The sequence below is a fragment of the Martes martes genome (assembly GCF_963455335.1).
Source record: "Martes martes genome assembly, chromosome: 13".
NCBI lineage: Eukaryota > Metazoa > Chordata > Mammalia > Carnivora > Mustelidae > Martes > Martes martes.
This window is the reverse complement of record NC_137901.1, coordinates 60,038,201-60,058,355: the sequence shown is the minus strand read 5'-3', so window position 1 is coordinate 60,058,355 and position 20,155 is coordinate 60,038,201. Positions and strand designations below refer to the sequence as shown.

The 20,155-nt window shown below is 46.6% G+C and overlaps 2 protein-coding genes across 3 annotated transcripts in view; both read right to left on the bottom strand.

Moving 5' to 3' along the window:
* GNAL (G protein subunit alpha L) overlaps positions 1-20,155 on the bottom strand; it is a gene marked incomplete at both ends in the record, with an annotated part of 135,911 nt that continues 115,756 nt past the window's right edge. For both annotated transcript variants that reach the window (XM_080821836.1, XM_080821837.1), the window contains 7 exons: positions 1-147; positions 3,942-4,009; positions 6,048-6,178; positions 8,009-8,129; positions 8,686-8,744; positions 9,295-9,368; positions 10,762-10,816. In XM_080821836.1, the coding sequence (XP_080677962.1) occupies positions 1-147; positions 3,942-4,009; positions 6,048-6,178; positions 8,009-8,129; positions 8,686-8,744; positions 9,295-9,368; positions 10,762-10,816 (655 nt within the window). The remainder of the gene's footprint in view (positions 148-3,941; positions 4,010-6,047; positions 6,179-8,008; positions 8,130-8,685; positions 8,745-9,294; positions 9,369-10,761; positions 10,817-20,155) is intronic.
* On the bottom strand, positions 15,254-19,312 carry CHMP1B (charged multivesicular body protein 1B). The gene has a single exon (XM_080820940.1). The coding sequence runs from the start codon at positions 19,204-19,206 to the stop codon at positions 18,607-18,609; it is 600 nt and encodes a 199-aa protein (XP_080677066.1). The 5' UTR covers positions 19,207-19,312; the 3' UTR covers positions 15,254-18,606.

Sequence of the window (20,155 nt, the reverse complement as noted above, 5' to 3'; positions counted from 1 at the left end):
TCACAAGAGTTCGTACTGTTTGAGGTGCATTCTCTGGATAATGTCACGGCAGTCGTTGAACACCCTGCGAATGTTCTCGGTGTCCACGGCGCAGGTGAAGTGTGGGTAGCAGTAATGTTTGCCATCCCCTGTGGCTGTGCTGATCCTCTGCGAAAAAAGAAAGAAAAGCTGTCTGTGCGGTGTGGCCCTGGCTACCATGCCCATGGGGTACGTGGGAACACTGGCGCCACCACCCTATTAGTTCTTGGAGAAGGATTTAGGCAACTCTTTGACCAAAGGCAAGAGGATCTGGGGTTGTGGTGTGTTTGACACAGGAACACTTAGCTGTAGGCACCACTGGAAACTCAAAGGACCTCACACTTACCTCTGCCCACAGAAGCTTAGGGTTCAGTTGAGACAGGAGACACCTTTAAAAGATGGCCACTGAGAGAAATCAGGGTAGAATTTTCCAGAAACGAAGGTCAGTCCTAAACTAGCGCTATCAAACAGAACTTTCTGCATAATGGAAATATTTTCTATTTGCCTTGCCAGTACGGGAGCCACTATTACTAGCTGATGCAACAGAGATGGATTTTTTCATTAAATTTGATTAAGTTTAAATAGCCACATATGACTAGTGGTTCCAGGTGGATCGCACATTGGTCACGCTGCCTCCTCCTCCACCTAGAACTTGAGTGTTTCCTGGGGGTGTCCCCTGGTGAGCAGTAGGAGGTTCTGTGGGAGGTTCATGGCTTTTCTCCCAGAGGAGAAAAAGCATGGCTGGTCATGATTCATAAGGACATCGTGGGGTGACATGCCCAGTGCACTGAGAAACTAAGTGGGCACATGTGGAGAGAGCCTGTCATGGGCTGGACTGTTTCCTCCCCACACCAATTCATATGCTGACGTCCTAACCCCCAGCACCTCTGAGTGTGACTATTTGGAGACAGGATCTCTTTTTAAAGAAGTAATTTAAGTTAAACAGTGGTCACGTGGGCGGACCCTAATCCCATAAAACGGGTATCCTCATAGGAAGAGAGGAGATTGGGGGACTCACACACAGATTAAAGGCCACGTGGAGACGCCAGGTGAAGACACAACGAGAAGATGAACATCTACAAGCCAAGGAGTGAGGCCTCAGAAGAAACCAATCCTGTTGACACCCTGGTCTCGACTTCTAACCTCCAGAAGTGTCAGAAAATAAATGTTGGGTGAGCCCCTAGTCTGTGGTGCTTTTTTATGGCCGCCCCAGCTGGGGAACGCAGAGGTCACGTGGAGCTCTCTTCATAGATGCCCACAGGGATCCCTGCATGTCCTCCTTGTCCCTCCCCCTCAACACAACCCCTCTTCCTGCAAAGCATCTTGGGAATCAGCTGTTGGAGAGATGCTGAGACACCCTGCTGGGCTGTCTAACGATGTTCCTCAGGTTATGAAAGTCCTTCTGGGAGGACTTATTTTTAGCAATAGTCAGGTTTCTCTTGAGCAATTACAACTTTTACAAGACCGATGGACCCTGAAATGTGTGGGTTAAGTAGAGGGAGCCCTATAGCACTGGGGGAGGGATGGGCACCTGGGGAGGAATCACGCAGTGGGTAAGAAACAGGCTTCTTTCTGTACTGATGGGATGGCTTGTCCCTGCCTGGGGCAACAGAATGTAAGCCAGAGTCACTCCAGAGCGTGCCGCTGTCTGCTTATCTCTAACCGTTTCCTAGCATTTCTAAACCTTTTCATTTTAAATGACAGAAATGAGCTTGTCAAGGAAAGCTGGGCCGTTCCAGACTGCCTGACAGGCGGGAGATGATGTTCAAGGTAAAACGGAGGGGAGCTCATAAAATACCAGGATGAGAAGCCCAGTTAAAACTCATAGGCTTCTACCAGATGCCGGAGCATCAAGACACAGGGTACAGGGTACTGACCTCACGCTCTGCCTTTGAAACCTTCTGCTCTAAAAGGTTTGGTGCTGCCTGCCCTGGGGGCCCCTCCGGCCCAAGTCCGGGCATGGTGGGCGTGTGGGTGGTTTCCAGTCTGAGGGACAGGACCACCTGAAGATGACAAGGGGAACACTGGGGGCTGACCACCCAGCCCTCCCTCCCTCCTGGCTCCTGGCTCCCTCCATTCTGAGTTCCTCCCATGGAGAGATGATCTGGGCCTCCCCATTGTGGGAGGAAGTGACCCTGACTGGGACAAGCCTCCTGGTGGCCAGTGCCTTACTCACGGGGGGACACATAAGGAGGCCGCTTGGACTGCGTGTGGCCCTGTCTCACTGAGGGGCTCTTCTCATTATGCCTTCCCCTTCTCTGCCCAAGCCCACCTTTCCCTCCTCAAGGCCAGGTCCCCCCATCTACCTCTCCCTCTCCATGTACAGCCCTTATTCCCCATCCTGTCTCAGGGCCTTTTATGGCCAAAGCTACTGTTTTGCCCACACCTGCTCTGTCCAGATTCAATATAGATCAACAACCATGTCTGCAGCCTGCCCTGCTTCCTTCGAAGTCTGGGGTCAGGGCTCCCAACTCAAAACTCTTCGAACGACTCACTGACCCAGGCAAATTCCACCATAAAAAAAAAAAAAGAAAGTGTCAGTAATCCCCTGGGCTTTTATTTCCCTGGCTTGCAAACTGTACACGAGCCAGACTACGTCCATCGTCAGAGAAGAAAAGATTTCTGCGCGACCTCCCAATGGTAGTGGCACGGCCATTCATTTTGGGAGGGGGGAGCCCTGTTTCTAATCTTTACATGGCTATTGTGCACACTTGGTTACCTTCCAGTTCTCATCAGAACAGCATTTTATGGGACACTTTCTATGTGCTTTTCTATTTTATGGTCTTGCAAGATGTTCCTCAAAAAGGGAGTCCGTGATACCCTACAAACAAATTTACCTTCTTGAAGAGATTCGCCATGCACACAGGCACAGCAAAGGTTCTGACAGCGGAGAGACCGGTCTCACTTGATTTACACGGCATCTCCCCAACTCCCTCACCGCAGGACCCTTCCCAGTGCTACCTGTTAACCTCCAGGGAAACACTATGCGTCAGAACTCACTTTGGGGACTCGGTTTTCTTCTCCTTTTTACTTTCACATTCAGTATGTGAGGCAGGAGGCCACCCACAGGGACTGTGGTGGGAAGAGGGTAGAGAAAGAGGTTCCCCTGGGTCAGGCGGGGCCTGATGTGGAGCACCCCACCCCCATCCCCCGCAGACTGGGAGGACTCCCGCCTCTCTGGAAGCACGTGGTCCATGTGTCTAGTGCTGTCGGGCACTGTTGGGAAAATGTCCTTGGTGTTGTGGCATCTACTACTTTCAAGCTAGTAAAAACTCCCAGCAGTTACATGCTGCTCGTTATTCAAGAGACTGTGAATGGATGGACGGATGGATGGATGGACGGACGGATAGATGAATAAAGCAAATGCAGCAAAATTTTACCAATCGGTCACTTTGGGTGAAGAGTATCCAGAAGTTAATTGTATAAGTCTTTTACTTTTTAAAATTTTTATTAACATATAATGTATTGTTTGTTTTGGGGTACCAGTGTGGGAAGTCTTTTACTTCTTAGGTTAGTTTGAAATCATCTCAAAATAAAAAGTTTAAAAAAAGAGATACTGGAATTTGTCTGCATGTCTGAATTAGCCTCTTAGTGGTGAATGAAGGGAGAGGTCTGTCAAAGGTCTCTTTGGTTTTAGAAAATGCAAAGGAACACAGTCTGGCTCGTCTCGATGTCATTCCCTGGGGCCTTGGGCACAGTGGGAGAAGTGCTCCCTGTTCTTGCTTGGAAGCTGTGTGATCCGAGGTGAGAAGTCCAAACTCTCTGAACCTCGGTATGCTCAGTGGTGAGAGGAAGCAACACCTTCCCTCATCTCTCTCAATTTGGGGGGAGATTAAGTGAGATCATGAAAGGGTTGGTAATATGTAAATTGCAAAGAACACTATATATAAGGTGGTAGGAAGACAAAGAACGAAAGTGCTTACCAAAAACAGGTCTCGGATAAAGAACTTAGCCCGGGTCACCTTGGGATCTTCTCCTGCATCTGGTGTTGCTGTGAAAATGACAAGTGGAATACAGTTTAAATAGCATGAAACAAAGATCCAACTCTAGGGAAAATAGAGGAGGAACTACAAAGTTGGGCTGCCGCAGACTCATAGCACTAAAAGGCACCTGCAGGAGGGCAAAAAGCTAAAATGTAACTTTATTCCTCTCCTTTAGCTCTGATAAAAGTTTTGTTTTTGGTGGTAGGGGAGGACTCCCACTCAAGTAAAAGGAGAGCATGCCACTGGACACTGACCAACGCCACAGCTGCCATCCCCTTCAGAGCTCTGGTGAGAAAGAAGGTTCCAGAGCCTGTGGTTTTAGCAGTGGTTGTGCTCATCTGGTCTGCATTCTGTTTCCTTAGCTTTGTTCTAGGGAAGACCTCCCATTCGCTATTCCTACCACCGACTCCGGCATTTGGATCCCTTCTACGAAATCAGCTGTAGTGACCTGATTCTTCCATGCAGATTTGAAGTTCATGGGATCATTCGATATTTGCTGTGACCCCTGAAATCTACTTTCCTTACAATCTAGGCTTCACTGCATGTTTGCTTTACTCTCTTCCTTCTCTGTTGCAACTACTATGATTATAACATTACTCACATGAGCAGGTGATGAGGAGGGCTACAGGTGTGGAGTCAGGCTTGACCTGCAGACCTGCCATGCTTGGCCCAGGCAGGTGCCTTGGGTCAGGGCTTGGGCCCCCCTGAGGGGAGGGGGGAGGGGGCAGGGAGAGGAGCGCAGGATCCACGGAGGGTTGTGGTGGGGAACCCAGCTTGTAATATTTCCTGGCCAGGCCAGGTTTAGCCTCAGCTTGTGGTGAGATTAAGTCCGTGTTGGTAGATATCAGAAGTAGGGCTGTGGTTGTGTTTCAGAAAGATTTTGGCAGAAATTCAGAGAATGTTCTGGCAAGTTGAGTGAGCAGTGTAAGGGAGCCTGGGCAGGACATCGTCTTGACCAGATCCAGAGCTGAGAAGAAGCAAACGAGGGCCAGGACCAAGATGGAGAGGAGGGAAAGAAGGAAGACCACGTCACAGTGGACGCTCGAGTGTTGACTGTCCAGGGTGTGGGGCACTGGGGCCTGGCTACCTGGAGAAGAAAGAAGGCCCGGCTCGCTAGAGGCCATAGTCCAGGGTTGAGAGGGCAATGTCCACCCAGCTCTGCTGACTTCTCTTAGGCAGGGGACTGGCCCCCAGGCTGGCCGAGGTTAGCTCGAGGATCATCATGGATTTTCTTCATGTCTTGCCTGAGTTTCCCTTTCGTTCTGCTTTATCTAGTTGGGGGTTCAAATTTTTAAGAAGTGGTATCATTTTGCCGCAAATAAATCCCTCCTACAAGGTAGCCCAGAGGGATTTATTTGCGGCAAAATGAACTGAGGAGCAGCAGTGGGAAAGGGGTCTGCCTGGCTCAGGGCCTTCTGGGATTTAGCACTGATAGGCTCCCACCCAGTCTCTGAACCCGGGGGGTGGGTGGCCGCCCTGGTGGTGGTGGCCAAAGTCATCTCTGGGGACAAGAGAGTTAGACGTCGTGGCTGAAAGCATGGTCTTGGGCATGAAGGGTCAGAGGCTGCCTGTCCTGGCAGGCATTACCTGACTGACCTTGAATAAGTGACACCCTCTCTTAGCTCACTTCCACAGGAAAGCACGCCAATAACAGAAAGGGTTATTCCTAGGGTTACAGTGAGGGTCAAGGTCGATGTAAAGGGCTGACACAGTGCCCAATTCATGACACACCCAACCAAGGCACCAGGAGACAGAACTTAATTCAGCCGATGACATACGCTCCAAAGGGTCCTGTCTCGTACTGCACAGTTTGAATGGAAAGTCAAAGCTTGACATTTTTACACATGGAATCCTAAATGGGACATTTTAATATACTAGTGCTTTAAGGTAGGGTGGTAGTCCAGAGGATTGATTCAAATTAACTGGAATTCCCTAAAGTCATTGAAACTGTTTGAACTATAGTAATAGGGGTATTAAAAAAAAACACACAACAACAACTGATCAATCAATCCTTTTCCTTAGGAAAAACTAGTTTTGAAATCTTACCATCTTCAGGAACAGTATAATTTGCATACTCTGGGAAATAATCTTCAATTTTTGATTTCCCTGCCAAGACTTTTTCTGCCAGCATATCCTGTTTGTTCAAGAACAAGATGATAGAAATGGTCCGTAACCACCTGAAGAGAGAAATAGACATACAAAGTTCACATCCGCTAGTATGTGAAAGTACCTGTAACACAGGAGTCACTTGCTGAAAAGAACCACATTGCCATCTTCCTGATATGTATAGGAATTAGAATTGATATACCAACCACATGGACCCCCCACTCCAACTGCAATCAACACGTTCTTATAATAAGTAAACCTTATTATAAATAAATGCCGAGAGTTGATTTAGTAGTTCCGTATTTTCTTTTCTTTTTTTTTTCTTAAGGTTTTACTTATTTATTTGACACACACAGAGAAAGATTGCAAGTAGGCAGAGAGGCAGGCAGACGTGGAGATGGGGGAAGCAGGCTCCCTGCTAAGTAGAGAGCCCAATGCGGGGCTCCATCCCAGGACGCTGAGACCATGACATGAAGGCAGAGGCTTTAATCTACTGAGCCACCCAGGCACCCCATAGTTCAGTATTTTTGAATTCATCTTTGCTGGGAATGTAAATTTACTGGTACCAAAGCTAAGATTTATTTATGGAATAAATACAACCTGGATTTTTGCAGTGCAGTGTACTAATAAAGGGTGGGAAAATGAGACATTGGAGCGTTACTAACAACAAGGAAATACATGAGTCATTAGCTAATCACACAGAACGTAGTTTGTAGCGGGCTTGGCTCTTCCTGTGCTGAGTCTGAGCAGGCTGAGGTTCTCCAAAGGTGGAGCAGGACGTTAGACTTCGGTCAAGACCTCGGGAGTGGACGAGCTAAGGGGAGGAGGGGCTCGGGTACAGGGACAGTGAAGGATGGGAAGGTTCTCTTTTATTAAACAGACATCAAGAACAGGCTCAAGATGAACTCAGTATGTGCATCAGCAAAGCCTTTGTAAATTCTATTATTTCCAAGGAATCAAGCTGATTCCTTGTGCACAGGAATCTTACTATGAAGTAGAAACACAATCCATTTTTCCTCCAAATGGAAATAGCTTTACTGTTCCTTGTTATAAAGAATCCTGGTAAAAATGAATTTTTAGTTATAGAAAAATTAATACGTAGGGAAAAACAAAACATAATTACTATTAGAGGCAACTATTAGAACTGCTATGTTTTTACTTCCAGGTTTTTTCCTACCCTCAGACATATTTATTAAAACAAGATCATGGTATTTTAAAATCTGCTTTTTCACTTAACAATACTGTGCTCATTTTCTCATGTGACTGTGTGTATTTATGTATATATAAATATATATAATATATTCACATATTATATTCATATATTTATATATTATATATGTATATATTATGTCAGCAAGCTTAATGTTTCCTGTCGTCCTTGGCGATATCTCTTCTTAAATAGTTCAGAGGTACTTTGAAAATTTTTTTGATACTTTGATTTTTAATATTTTTGTGTGTATTGTGTGTGTGTATGCATTTGGTGGGTATTCCCTTCTAAAATAATGACCCTTTCCAACAGTAGCAGTTTCAAACATGATTATGCTGTGCTTCTGACCTGTAGGGGATCTTCTAGAGATGATCTAGTGAAGTGTGGGTGGTACTTTCTAAACTTCAGAAACCAAACAAAACCAGTTTTGAACTCTAGATATGATCTTGAGCTTTTAAAGCAGATATTTAAATTTCCTTGACAAATCAGAGCGTCCTCAAAGAGCACTCCTCTTATTAAGTGTGTCTATACATGAGGTGGACCCAAAGAGGTCCTGCTAACGGTTCTGGATTTATCAGTATGGAAAGAATGAATATATCTGGGTTATAAGAATGAAAGTGAGCTGAGTGGTATCTTTTTACAAAGGAACATTTGCCATTTCCAGAGGCGCAACTGAATTTCTGATTTTTATCACCTGTTGTTCCAGATGCTTTCAAAGAGGTCCAGGGACTCTCGGAGCCTGTTGGTGTTGTTATCTTCCCGAATAACCATGTTGTAGCTGCTGCAGGCCGCCACGTAAATGATAGCCGTGACGTCTTCGTGGGAGAAGAGAGAGAAAGGGAAGAGCCTCCGTTAGACAGAGAGCCACTGTGCGGTCACGACAAAGCCCGCATCCAACCGCTCCTCGTTTTCACCGCATGATTATGAGAAAGACTTAAAGAAGCACCGTGTGTCCAACTGGTGGTTTCCGTGACACACCCCGTAGGAGCCGGTGCGAAATGTGAAGCCGGGATGCTTCCATTCCTTTTTTTAAAATTTTTATTTTTTTAAGATTTTGTTTATTTATTTGACAGAGAGAGAGAGAGAGACAGTGAGAGAGGGAACACAAGGAGGGGGAGTGGGAGAGGGAGAAGCAGGCTTCCCGCCCAGCAGGGAGCCCTATGCGGGGCTCGATCCTAGGACCCCGGAATCATGACCTGAGTCGAAGGCAGATGCTTAACGACTGAGCCACCCAGGGGCCCCTGGATGCTTCGATTCTTGATGAGATTCACATTTAAGGCATGTAATGGATCGAAATCAAAGCTACTTAAGGGCAGCAGTGGGAATGAGTGTGGGACTCCATCTCTAGTCTGGAGAAAGCAGAGCAATCACCGTTAAAGCACTGGATCCATTTTCTTCTCTCGTCCCTCTGGCCACCCACGTCGAACATGCTGTGGAGGAACACAAGGACACAATCCCGTGAGGTGAGACCCTCTCTGTGTCTCTCCTCTGCCGTGGCTCCCGGCCCATGGCCCTGCTCCCCGTGTGGCTGTGGCAGACGGCTCGGCCTGCTCTGAGGTTCTGCACCCCTGCCAGGCCCGGGAGTCCACACCCCGCTGTTTCTGGGGGTACAGCGCTCACCCTGCAGTCACCCGGCCTGCTTGGGCCCCTTTTCTCAGGGCAGCCTGCACGGGACACCCTCCTGCCTGAGCGGCTGCTCTGGACCGACCCAAACGCTGCTGGAGTGTCCTCACCTCAGGTGGCCGTGGCTCCCACCTTCCTCCCTGCCCTAAACTTACTGATTCCCCTTTAGGGTCACGGAGTCTGTATGGACGTATCCAGAAGGGCAGTGAGGCACATCTGGGATGACTGGAGCCCCAGGGCCCATGGGGGGAAGGCTGGACTCCCTGACCCCGTTCGGGCCCCAGGAGGCAGCCGGGGGCAGGGGGAGGGGGTTCGTCTGGCCTCCCATCTCTGGGAGGTCTGCTCTCAACGACTTACTGAAAGTTTACTTTGTCCACTTGGAATCGGGTCTCGAAAATCCCTGATGTCAGGACTCTGCATCTGAGAAGGTCCTGAGAACAAGAAGACAAACCAAATGGCATCACTGTTCTTTGGAAGGAAAGCCCTGAAGGCAACCACAACCATAATAACCAAGTTTTTTCCTTTTCTTTTCTCTTTCTCTCTTCCTTCCTTTTTTTTTTTTTTTTTTAAGATTTGACTTATTTATTTGACAGAGAGACACAGTGAGAGAGGGAACAGAGGCAGGGGGAGTGGGAGAGGGAGAAGCAGGCTTTCCACTGAGCAGGGAGCCCGATGCTGGGCTCGATCCCAGGACCTCTGGGACCATGACCTAAGCCCAAGGCAGACGTTTAAAGACTAAGCCACCCAGGCACTCCCCAAGTTTTTCAAATAACCATTTCTTCCAAATGTGGGAGAGACAATAATACTTAAAAAGTCAGATAAATGTTCTGCCCCCACCCCGTCAGCCCCCCCAAGCAGAAAGTCACAGTTAATGTACTGGTTTGGTCTTAGAGACTTAAGAGCTGTACTTTTATTTTCTTCGGGAATTAAAAAAAAAAATGACTTCTGTGCGGGTCCCAGGATGTCCTGTCACAGGCGCAGCTGACACGGGGACCCTGATGGGGCTCTGTGGCTGCACCTTCTTGGAGGGCCACCTGCTCCTGGTGACTGCCGCCTCTTGGGTGAGAAATCAAGGGCTTGATTGCCCTGTGGGGTAATTTTGAGCTCTGGGGTCAGCCTCACAGAGACGTGGATTTCAGGGGAGACAGGAGCTCAGGCCTCCAGGCGAGGCAGAGAAGAGAGAGCCTCCAGGAGGGGCCCAAGCCAAGGCCCTCCAGCGGGACACAGACCCTGGGGTAGTCTCAGAGGGGCAGTTTGAAGGGAGCACCCAGCTTCTTTGGAGTTCAGTAGCTCTAGTGGAGCCTGGGGGCGGGGCTCCTAAACTGAGCATTTCAGGGTGATTGAGTCTCTGCAGATGCCTGATGGTCAGGCATTGGGTTGGGGGGGCGGGGCAAAGAAGGTTCCTTCCTGCTACTTACAAATGGGCTGCGGGGCGCTATCATCCAGCTCAGCCCAAAGACCGCACTCTGAGTCACACCTGTGTATGTGAGCCAGGCCAGGGCTCAAAGCACAATGGGCAGAGGGGACAAAGCTAGAGAAGCAAAGGTTGAGCTCTCTGTGGACAGCTCCAAGACGACTGGGATTATTTCCATATTGGCAGTTTAGAAATCTGGTAAATTTTAGAGAGCTAAGTCAGGGCCCGAATCACAGGGTATGGTAACTATACCCCGTGCACGTGCAGGGGACAGTGGACACAATTGTAGGAAGTGGCTGCTTTACGGATTTCATGCCTTAAGCCATTTACAGATCATCAGTGACTAATAGTGAGGGTTCCTCGAATCTGACCAAGTTCAAGCAGGTGGCTGCGGGCTCTAGCTCACCTACCTGGTCTGTGGGTGTGTAGTCCACCAAACTGACACTGTCGATTCTCTCCAGGAAGCTGAAAAGAAAGCCCGCACATGCTCAGAAGTGTTCTTGGGTGGCTTTCTCCTGGGCAGTGGGCCAAGGGGGTGGGATAGTCACAGCAGCACAGGAGGGTAGGAGCCAGTGGGGGACCTGGGGTAAGTTCTGCTTTTCTTTTCTTTCCTTCCTTCCTCTCTCTTCCTCTTCCTTTCTTTTTCTCTTTCTTTCCTTCTTTCTCCCTTCCTTCCTTCCTCACTTCCTTCCTTTCTCTCCCTCCTTCCCTCCCTCCCTCCCTCTCTTCCTTTCTTTCTTTCTCCCCCCCCCACCTCCCTCCCTCCCTTCCTTTTTCTTTTTTTACCTCTGCTTTCCATCTTTCCTCTTACCCACAGTTGGGGGTAAGGGGCTACTCAGACATTGGGAAGGGGCACGGGGCCTCTTTCGAGGCTAAGCTAGTAGCAGAAGACCATGTTGCAGTGCAAATACAACACGGGAGCTCAGAGACGTTCCTTTAGCGTAACGAGTTCCTAATAAAGTCCCAGAGTCATGTGCCCGTGTGCGCCCATCACCAGGCTTCATCTGGTGTGCGCACCTGGAGGGACACACGGAAGGAGGGAGACAAGAGTGAAGGGAAAGGAAATCACATCATATCTGTGTGTGGATGCAAGGGGCCCCATGGGTGCATGCTCTCCCTCCTCACCGAGAGGCCGCCCTGGCTGTCTTAGCTAAAATGGTGCCTTGTCCGTCTCCACCCCAACCTTGCTTTATTTTTTGACGTGGCACCTACTGTGGCCTGACACGATTCACATGTGTTTATTTTACGCTCATTATCTATTTCTTCCTCCAAAATGCAAGAACCACAGGACAAGTCTTCGTCCTGTTGGCCCGGGTATCCCCAGCACCTAGCACAGGCCTGGTCCCTGAATCTTTGTTCGTGGAATGAATGTCTGCTCCCCTCCTACTCCTGTAGCAGGTGGCTGAGAGGCTCAGTCCATAATGGACACTGTGGAGATTTTCAAGACACAGGAGGATATGGGGACTCGTCACCTGGTGAGCAAGAACTACTTCTGGAGACAGAAGGGGCAGCAGGGGTTTCAAAGGGAAGGAGAGCATATAGGGGAGGGAGGTGTTTGAGGGGCTTCTGGTCAGGGGTGAGGCTCCAGCCCTGGGGAGAGTAAATGTGCTCCAGACTAAAGGGACATGGCTGACTTCCTTGCTTGTCCAATTCAGCATGGTTGGGGTTCCTTTATTGAAGTCAAGTGATGATGGGCCTTCCTCTAATGCTCTAATGCTTGTGGGCATGTGCACAGTGTAGAACAGGTGTCACCTTCCCATCTCCACATGCTCCCTCCACCAGCCTGCATGGCAGGCCCATGAGATGCTTCCAGCATGGAAAAGAGGGAGGCCAAAGACACATTAAGATCACCTAATTTCCTTGGCCATTGTATCGCCTTGCTCCTGGAGAGCTAAAGAGAGCCCCCCAGTGGTCCAGGATGGTGGCCTGGTGCTGGGGTGACATTTTGACCGGTGACATTTCACCTACGCACCCTTGTGCACAAGGGCCAGCAGCTCCACAGCCAAGGCCTCCCTTAGAGCTGCAACAGAGGTGCCTCCTGGTGCAGGTAAGCCACAAGCAGAATGTTGGAAGAAGCAAGAGGGGGTCTGCGTGGCAGGGATTTCCTGTCAGAGACAGGGAGCAGCAGGAGGACAGCATCAGGAATGAGGTCATTTCAGCTATGGTGGTGGTGGGCGGGTATGTGATGGCACCGCCCGCCATGGGCGTTGTCAGAGTCATCTTCCGGAGAAGGACTGCAGAAGGATGGCCGGGTGGCAAGGCTGCAGAGAGGCCAAAGGGACCGTGATCTGCCTGGGGCCTCTCCAGAGTGGCTACTGTGAGCCCCGGTAGGTGCTGCTGTGTGCCTACCAGAATGGGGGTGAACTGGTTGGGGACAAAGCTCGTTCTCAAGGGGGAGGAGTTTGGACAGAGTACAGACAACCTGGGAGCTGGGGGAAACATGGGAGGCCCCAGGGAGGGTCCGGCTTGCTTGAGGCCTGGTTTGAGAGCCATGGTGTAGTTTGGCTCAGTCGTTGCTGGCCTTCAATTTGGCGGAGTGGAGAGCACCTCTGAAGTACACAGGGAGTTCCTGACCATCTAGCAGGAAAGGGGCAGAAAGACTCTTGTGACGGAGTGAGAGAGTTTTCAGCTCCTGGAAAGGGGCTCTGGTCTATAACCCAGACAACAAGGTGGGTCCGGTGGGGAGATGAGCTGCTTCCCTTACACGGCGTGGGCTACACGAATTTGATTCAGAGATGGTCTGTCCTCTTGGCAGGAGACCTATAATACTGAACATGTGATACAGAAACCAATCATCTCCGAATAACTGGGCTAGAAAATTAAACTAAATATGGAACCCCCGGCTATAGTTAGAGTTTAGGAAGCAACCAATTTCAAACAGGATGCAAACAGGGTGGAAGTAGGAGGGTGAATTGATTCAGATGGTAATAACTAGTACAAGTAGAAACAGTGAAATGTGGTGAAAAAAACACATCAAAAGTTCTTGATAGATGTGATTAGAGACTGCCTTCCAAAGGAAGCGGTGGGAGTACCTCACAGAACACTATTAAAAATAAGAGGTTCAGAGATGCCAATGACAAAGGCAAAGATGTCAAGTTTGTTCCCATCCCTAATCTCCAGGATGGATATTCAAAGTTCCTTCCAGCTCTGATACTTAATGATCTAAGCGAGACCCAAGAGGCGTCGATGAACATTTCCAAGGGTCCCTTCTGCATCGTTACTGATACTGAATGGTATTGTGAGTTCATGCATTTCAAATTTGTGCAATGAGAATAAAATGTGAAAACTCCCCCTTGAATGTGAACGTGTCCCCCAGTTCTTTGAAAGACCCTCTAAGGCATAAAGGAATGAAAGAGAATCTATAGTAGTAGATTTCTGCCAGCTTTTTGCCTTAGTCTTTTGTTCACTCGGTGCATTTTACAGCACGTTTTAGAAGTACTTCAAATTGGAGTTTCTAAGATAGTATCTATAGTGAGATGAGTTTTAAAAGGGTGTTCTAAATTTTGTAGGACTACATTTTAAAGGGTTAGTAAAATTATATTCTTAAATATGCCACTGCCTCTTTAGTGGAAAAATTAACCAGATTAGAGAATCAACCTTCCGGAGGGTTCACTCACACTAGATACAGAGTTGCAAGATAATACCAAGCTATAACTATAAAAAATCACCATAGTGATATGGACTCTATAAAAAAGTAGTTAAAAAGCAATTTACTTTGATTTTTTCCCCATTACTTCCTGCTACAGCTGAGGATAGTCATATTTGTAGAAACATTTTCATTCTTGTCATTTAGATCCCCCTCTGCTTGATACTGGCACAAAGCAGCATTCATTGTTTATTTTTCACCTGCTGTCTGCTACCCCACTAAAATGACTCAAAAGTCACAGACTTCTTATAACCAGGGAGTTGATCATGAAGAGGGATCAGGGATCACGAAAAGATGAAAACCATTCTGTTAAATACCTTTAAACGATGAGATCTGAGAAAAAGCAACAACTAAATGTAATTAAAAAGTATCCACTATTATTTCATTTGTGAAAATGTAGCAAGTTAGAACTCTGTCTAAGGTTAGTAAGAAACTTCTCCCAGTGTGTTACTGAAATTTACTTCCTAATGCTAATGCACATGATATAAAACTACTGTAGAGGAGAAAAACATTATCCCTGCAGTGACGAAGTACCAAGCAATTCTGCCGTGCTTGTGGCAGGTTAAGATCCGTGCTTCTTAGAAGGGGGTAGGTGCTCAGACCAGAACCACCACCACCAGCAGCAGCACCTGCAGACCTTGGGGATGGGGATTTACAGCTGAGCCATATCCCCAGGTGGTTCCGAGCTGCAGTTTCCCTGGCAACTCAGGGAACCCTGTGCACGCTGAAGTTTGCAGAACACCTTTCCTCTGTTTTTCCTGCCACCCTGCTCTAGGCTCTACCTCGCTTCACCTGGACAATACAGCTTCTGATGACTCAAGCTCCTGTTCCCTTCCCTCGGGGTAAAGTTCGTATTTTCAACCTGGCCTCCAAGCCCTTCTCAACTGGCCAACCTCTTCACTCTTTTTGATGTCTTGACATCGAACAAACCCTCCACTCCTTTCAAATCCCCATATGGCTCTGGGCCTCTCCGATCTTCGTGTAATTCCTACTTCTTTTTCTCTGAAGCCCCAGATTCAACCCTACCTCCTGCAAGAAGCCAGTTCTAACCACTAGAGACACCGATTCCCTTCTCTGTGTAGCTCATGTTCATGATTTGATTAGCGTGGGCTCCTGCCTTATACTGTGACTTACTCCCTTTTTCAAAGTCAAGGTATAAAACACGGCATGTGTGTCAAGTGCACTAATCTTAAACGTTCATCTTGATGGCTTTGTAACATTTGTATATGCTCATGTCCATTTTTCTCTTTATGTGTATGGTTTATCTGCCTAACTCCTGAGGACTGTTTAAGGCAGAAGTGTGCTTTTTTTTTTTTTTCCCTCTAGAAAGAAGCCCTAGATAGTCAACATTTGATATACTTTAGTCTAAATCTTTTACTGTGTTCAGTCATTCTGAATAAAAACTGCTGAATTGTTTGTTCTGCCACTATTCAAGAGGGAGGGACGGTGTATAAACCTGCAAGACCAGGAGTAAACATTTCAATTTGGGGAAATGCTCTGAAGAAAAAGGACACAGTGCTTCCAAGGAGACGCAACAGCACGCTGGCTGAGTGCCCACTGCAGCCCTTAACCCACTGTGTACGTTGCCATTAGAGAGCTCTAGGCATCATCGTGGTAAGAGCCCCAAGGGAGCTATGCATTCACGCCAGGGACACGACCAGGAGCGAGCTGAGCTGGGTACCACACCAGGCCCAGTAATTGTGACAAAGACAGACGTTGTTTTACCATCTAGTCGTAGAAAAACAAACCTAGGTAAACAAGGTGGGTATTTTACTAATGCATCAGTTGATTAAAAAAAAAATTACAGGTGGTTATTCATCAGTTTATTCAATGTCCACCGGCTTGTAGCTTTTTGCCAATAGTATTGAAGGTCTTGAGCTTTGGATTTTGGCTATAGAAATGCCCCCTAGAGAATGGTGTGCATATTATAGAGGAAGCCTCTGCTTTATGATGTGAGATGTTTGGCTAACTTGAGACTATGTTCAGTTAATCAGGTTATCAGACTGGTGCTTATTTTAGGTGGCTCTTTGGCAAATCAAGGACACAGGATAGGCAACGCAGTGTACAAGACTCATAGTACACCTCTATCTGAAGGGCACACATATGCATTAACACTTCCAGAAGAAAGAGCTTTAGTAAGACTTTTCCAATGGCACATGTATCATCTGAACTAAAATAAATAGTTCATAAAACTATATCCCAAATCCATGTTAAAACTGTGCATGTGAAAGCAGAAAATAAAAAATAAATAAGAGTAAAAATTATACTAGTGGCTGTATGGAACATTAACTATGTCCTTGGTATGTTTGATTTGAGCCTTTTATAAATTTTATCTATCATCAGTCCAGGTTAGTTTCTTTCTTTCTTTCTTTCTTTCTTTTTTTTTTTTAGCCCAGGTTAGTTTCAAGATGGGGGAAAGAATCTTGTTGTCATGACAAAACTATTACAGGAAAGAATTAATAGCTAGGGTTTCTAGAAATACACATGGACATTCCATGTTAACAAAATAGAAATGAAGGTGGTAACAGGGAGTTTGGAAAGATACCACACTTTCTGAACCAAATCTACCTCTGAATTTTTTTTTTAAATAGTTTTTCAAACAGGATGCACACTCACATGCAATAACATGCAATTTAAACTGATTTATTTGACAAACTTCTGTGGTTTACATTTCAGCATTTCATCAACTGCAAAAGTGAGGAAATAATTCATGGGCCTGGTATGTTTTTGAAAATATTTATGGTTCATAAAAATGTACATTCATATAGTTTGAAATGAACATATTTTAAGAAAGTTCAGGCATATACAAGCATTGTTTAATCTCACAAAATATATTAATTTTGTTGGGAATATTTGTACTATAAAAGGGTCTTTAATTTACCAAAGGATTGAATACTAGCTATATTTTAAGTTGTAATTATTTTTTCCAGTCTAAAGAGGGGTTACAACTCATGCTATACTCACATAGCTGCTTCTGTGCAACCATGTGGATGAGAAGAGACACCAAAAGGGGAGAGTTCTAGAAAGAAGATACAGGGAGGACAATCGACAGGTGTCCCTTACGGAAAACTTCGGAACAACACCCAGTCAGTTATAAAGACACTTAAATATGAGGGTCACCCTCATCTGCATATACCTGTTCATTTTTTTTTTTTTAACACACTCATTCATACTGGAAAACATAATTGTGACTAATTTGGTCATGAATCTTTCAAAGGCCTTGGAAGAGTCCCTTTAAGTTATCTCCCAAAACACCGTAATTCTTTTATGGGGAAATCTACCAGTGAAGGAAAAGGGGGGAATTTGAAACATCCTGAAGTATTTGACTTAGATTAATCTACTTGCCCAGGCAAAGCCTCCATGTTTGGAGGCTATGAGAAAGTGGTGGCTACGGGCTTTACTTTGCAGCCAGAGAATACACGCTGCTGTTCCAGAAAGACGAAAGGCAGCACAGATGGGCTCTAGGCTTGGAGGGTCAACCCTGCTGTCCCATTCTGCATATTGCCTTCTTCCCAGACTTCCAGCTGGCTGCACGTATATTTAAGTTATTTGCATGGCTAAATAAAACATCCAACTTCTATTTCTAAGGTTTTTCTCAACAAGTTGTTGCTTTAAAAGAAAATAAAAAATGCAAATAATTAGAACTTAAAAAGCAGTTCTAATTTTATATCGATTTTTGGTTATTAATAATTAAAGAAAACCTACAAACACACCACCCCTGGGTTTTCTCAAACCAATCAACAGTTCTTTGGCAATGTCAGAGTCATATGACTGCCATGCTAATTAACATACTTTATGACAAGTCTAATTAAAGTGTTGAAATAGAAAAAGAACTAAAAATGTGTTCAAGATGTTCATTTGAAACTGTCATGTTCAACTGTGTCTTTTGGAAAAACTCTTCAGTAAATGAAAATATAAATGAGCCAACAGATTCTTCTCATAATAAATGAAATTATGTGGCATTTTTTCCAGTTATAAAAGGAGAACTACCACACAGAAAATCTGTGGAACATAAACAGCAAGAAATATTACGCAGAATGCCCTACCATAATTTTAGTATAAGTTACCAGAACAGATCAATAGAACAGTAGTCTGGATGTAATGGCAAAGAAGAAAATATATACAGAAATAGCAGTGTCCGTTAAGTTGAATGACGTATTGATAGCCCTGTAAGCAATCTAAGTAATCATTCTCCTCTCTGTAATTTTTATGCACCACCTGTCAATTCTAGATATTACCAATTACACTAGATTAAAAAAAAAAGTTCAACTTTGATAAATTCAGGCAGAAAACGGAATACACGGAACAACAGTTTTGACCAAATTTTTGAGAAAGATTCATACACACCAAATTCACTAGTTCTGTTAAGAGGCAGCTATAAAAATACACATCACAAGCTATACGGAACTTTAAAATCCAGTTAAGATGGAGGAAGCCTGGAATTTCTTAGTGTATCTGGAGAGCACTGTAAACCCAAAGGTAGAAGCATCTTAAGTAAAGAGCATTTCAGCATTCTTGCATGTTCAGTTTCTACTGTATAGTATCTCACTAATATACAGAGCATTTGAGAAGGTGGCTACGTCAGGAAACCTCAGAATGGGTTCTGTCGTCACACCTGATCCCGCAGGCGGGCCAGTCTCTGGGACAGTTCATCCTGCTCGGCGGAAGCCACGCTTGTGCCTACGGAGCCGGTCTGCCCCTGCGGCAGCTCCATGTTGAGGTCTAGGCCAGCCTCGTCTGCCATTTCCTGGAGCAGCATATCCACTTGGTTCTGGGGAGTGGTCAGCGTAGTCGTGCTGCTCATCGTGTCTTCCATTTGCTGCGTCTGGACGTCCAGCGTCTCAAACTGGTGCTCGAATTTGTCCATCAGAGCAGAGATCTTCTCCAGATTCATAGTCTTCAACGTCGCATCCATCGACTTAACCACACCGGCCATCGACTTGGTCACCTTGCCCATCGTCACCGCCGTCTGGACTCTGGCAGCCACGGCATCGACCCGCGCACTCATTCTCAAGAAATTCACCGCCTGGTTCTTCTGGCGAATAGCATTTTCGGCGTGTATCCTCGCCACTTCCATGTTGCCCTTCTGAATGGCCTTTTTAATCTTGGCCTTTTCGGCCTTTTCCTCCTTGTCGCATTTTTTGGCACTCCTGCTGAGTTCTTTGGCGGCGAACTTTAGGTTGAACAGGTGTTTCTCCATGTTGGACATAGTCGGACGGTTCCTTAGGGTCGGTGGCCAGGGCCAAAATGAGCTCGGAAGAGGGAGAAAAAGGCAGATCCGCTCCCGGCCGCCGCTCCTTTGTTTTGGTCCCACTTCCTGTTTCTGCCGCGCGCGGCGCAGACGGTGACGTTAGAGCCCGGCGCCGGGGTGGGGCCTGCAGGACGCGGGGCGGGGTCAGGGGAGGGGCCTAGGCGACCAGAGAGCCTGGAGACGTCCCCGGAGGCGGGGCTCGGACCGGACTACGCAGACGCGGGTCCGGTCGCTCCAGACGCTGTGGTTGTCGATTAGGGCGCTCGCTCTCTAAGCCCAGTTTTGAAAGTATTTATGCATTAGTAAATTCACAAAAACTAGTGTCCACGCACACCTGGGACTATATCCATCGAAGCAGGCAGGCTGTGTCTAGAACTACGAGTAAAAAACTCTCTGAACTCCAGCCTGGCAGGCCTTAAGGTATCTGGTAAAAGGGCTGAAAAGCAGCAAAGCGTCAACTAGGTTTGCAGACTAATGCTTGCTTTATTTGCATGGGTAACTGCCACTTTCTCAGGGAACCCTGAAACCGTGGATCAATAAATCACTGACAAAACAAAACAGAAGTTGCATCATTGACTTGCTTGGAGTATTCGGATACTCTTCTTACGGCAAGGGATGAAAATACCTTCACAACCGTGGACCACCATATCCTTCCCGCAGCTCTCAGTTCAGCGTGGAGATGTGTCGCCAGCAACGATCATCCAAAAATCCTTCTGTGGTTTAGTCATAAAAGGACCCATCTTTTGCTGACACAATTCTATCTATTTGATGTTTTATAAATATCCAAGGAACTTCACTCACAGTTAAGCTTGACAGGCTACACTGTCATTTTAAATCATGAAGGCAAAGAATGATGAAGTACTGGGACCCACCCCCACTGGGATACATCAGACTGTCACTTTTAAAA

Bases quoted from the DNA above. Each gene is read 5' to 3' on its own strand.
- CHMP1B (XM_080820940.1), bottom strand. From the start codon at position 19,206: ATGTCCAACATGGAGAAACACCTGTTCAACCTAAAGTTCGCCGCCAAA.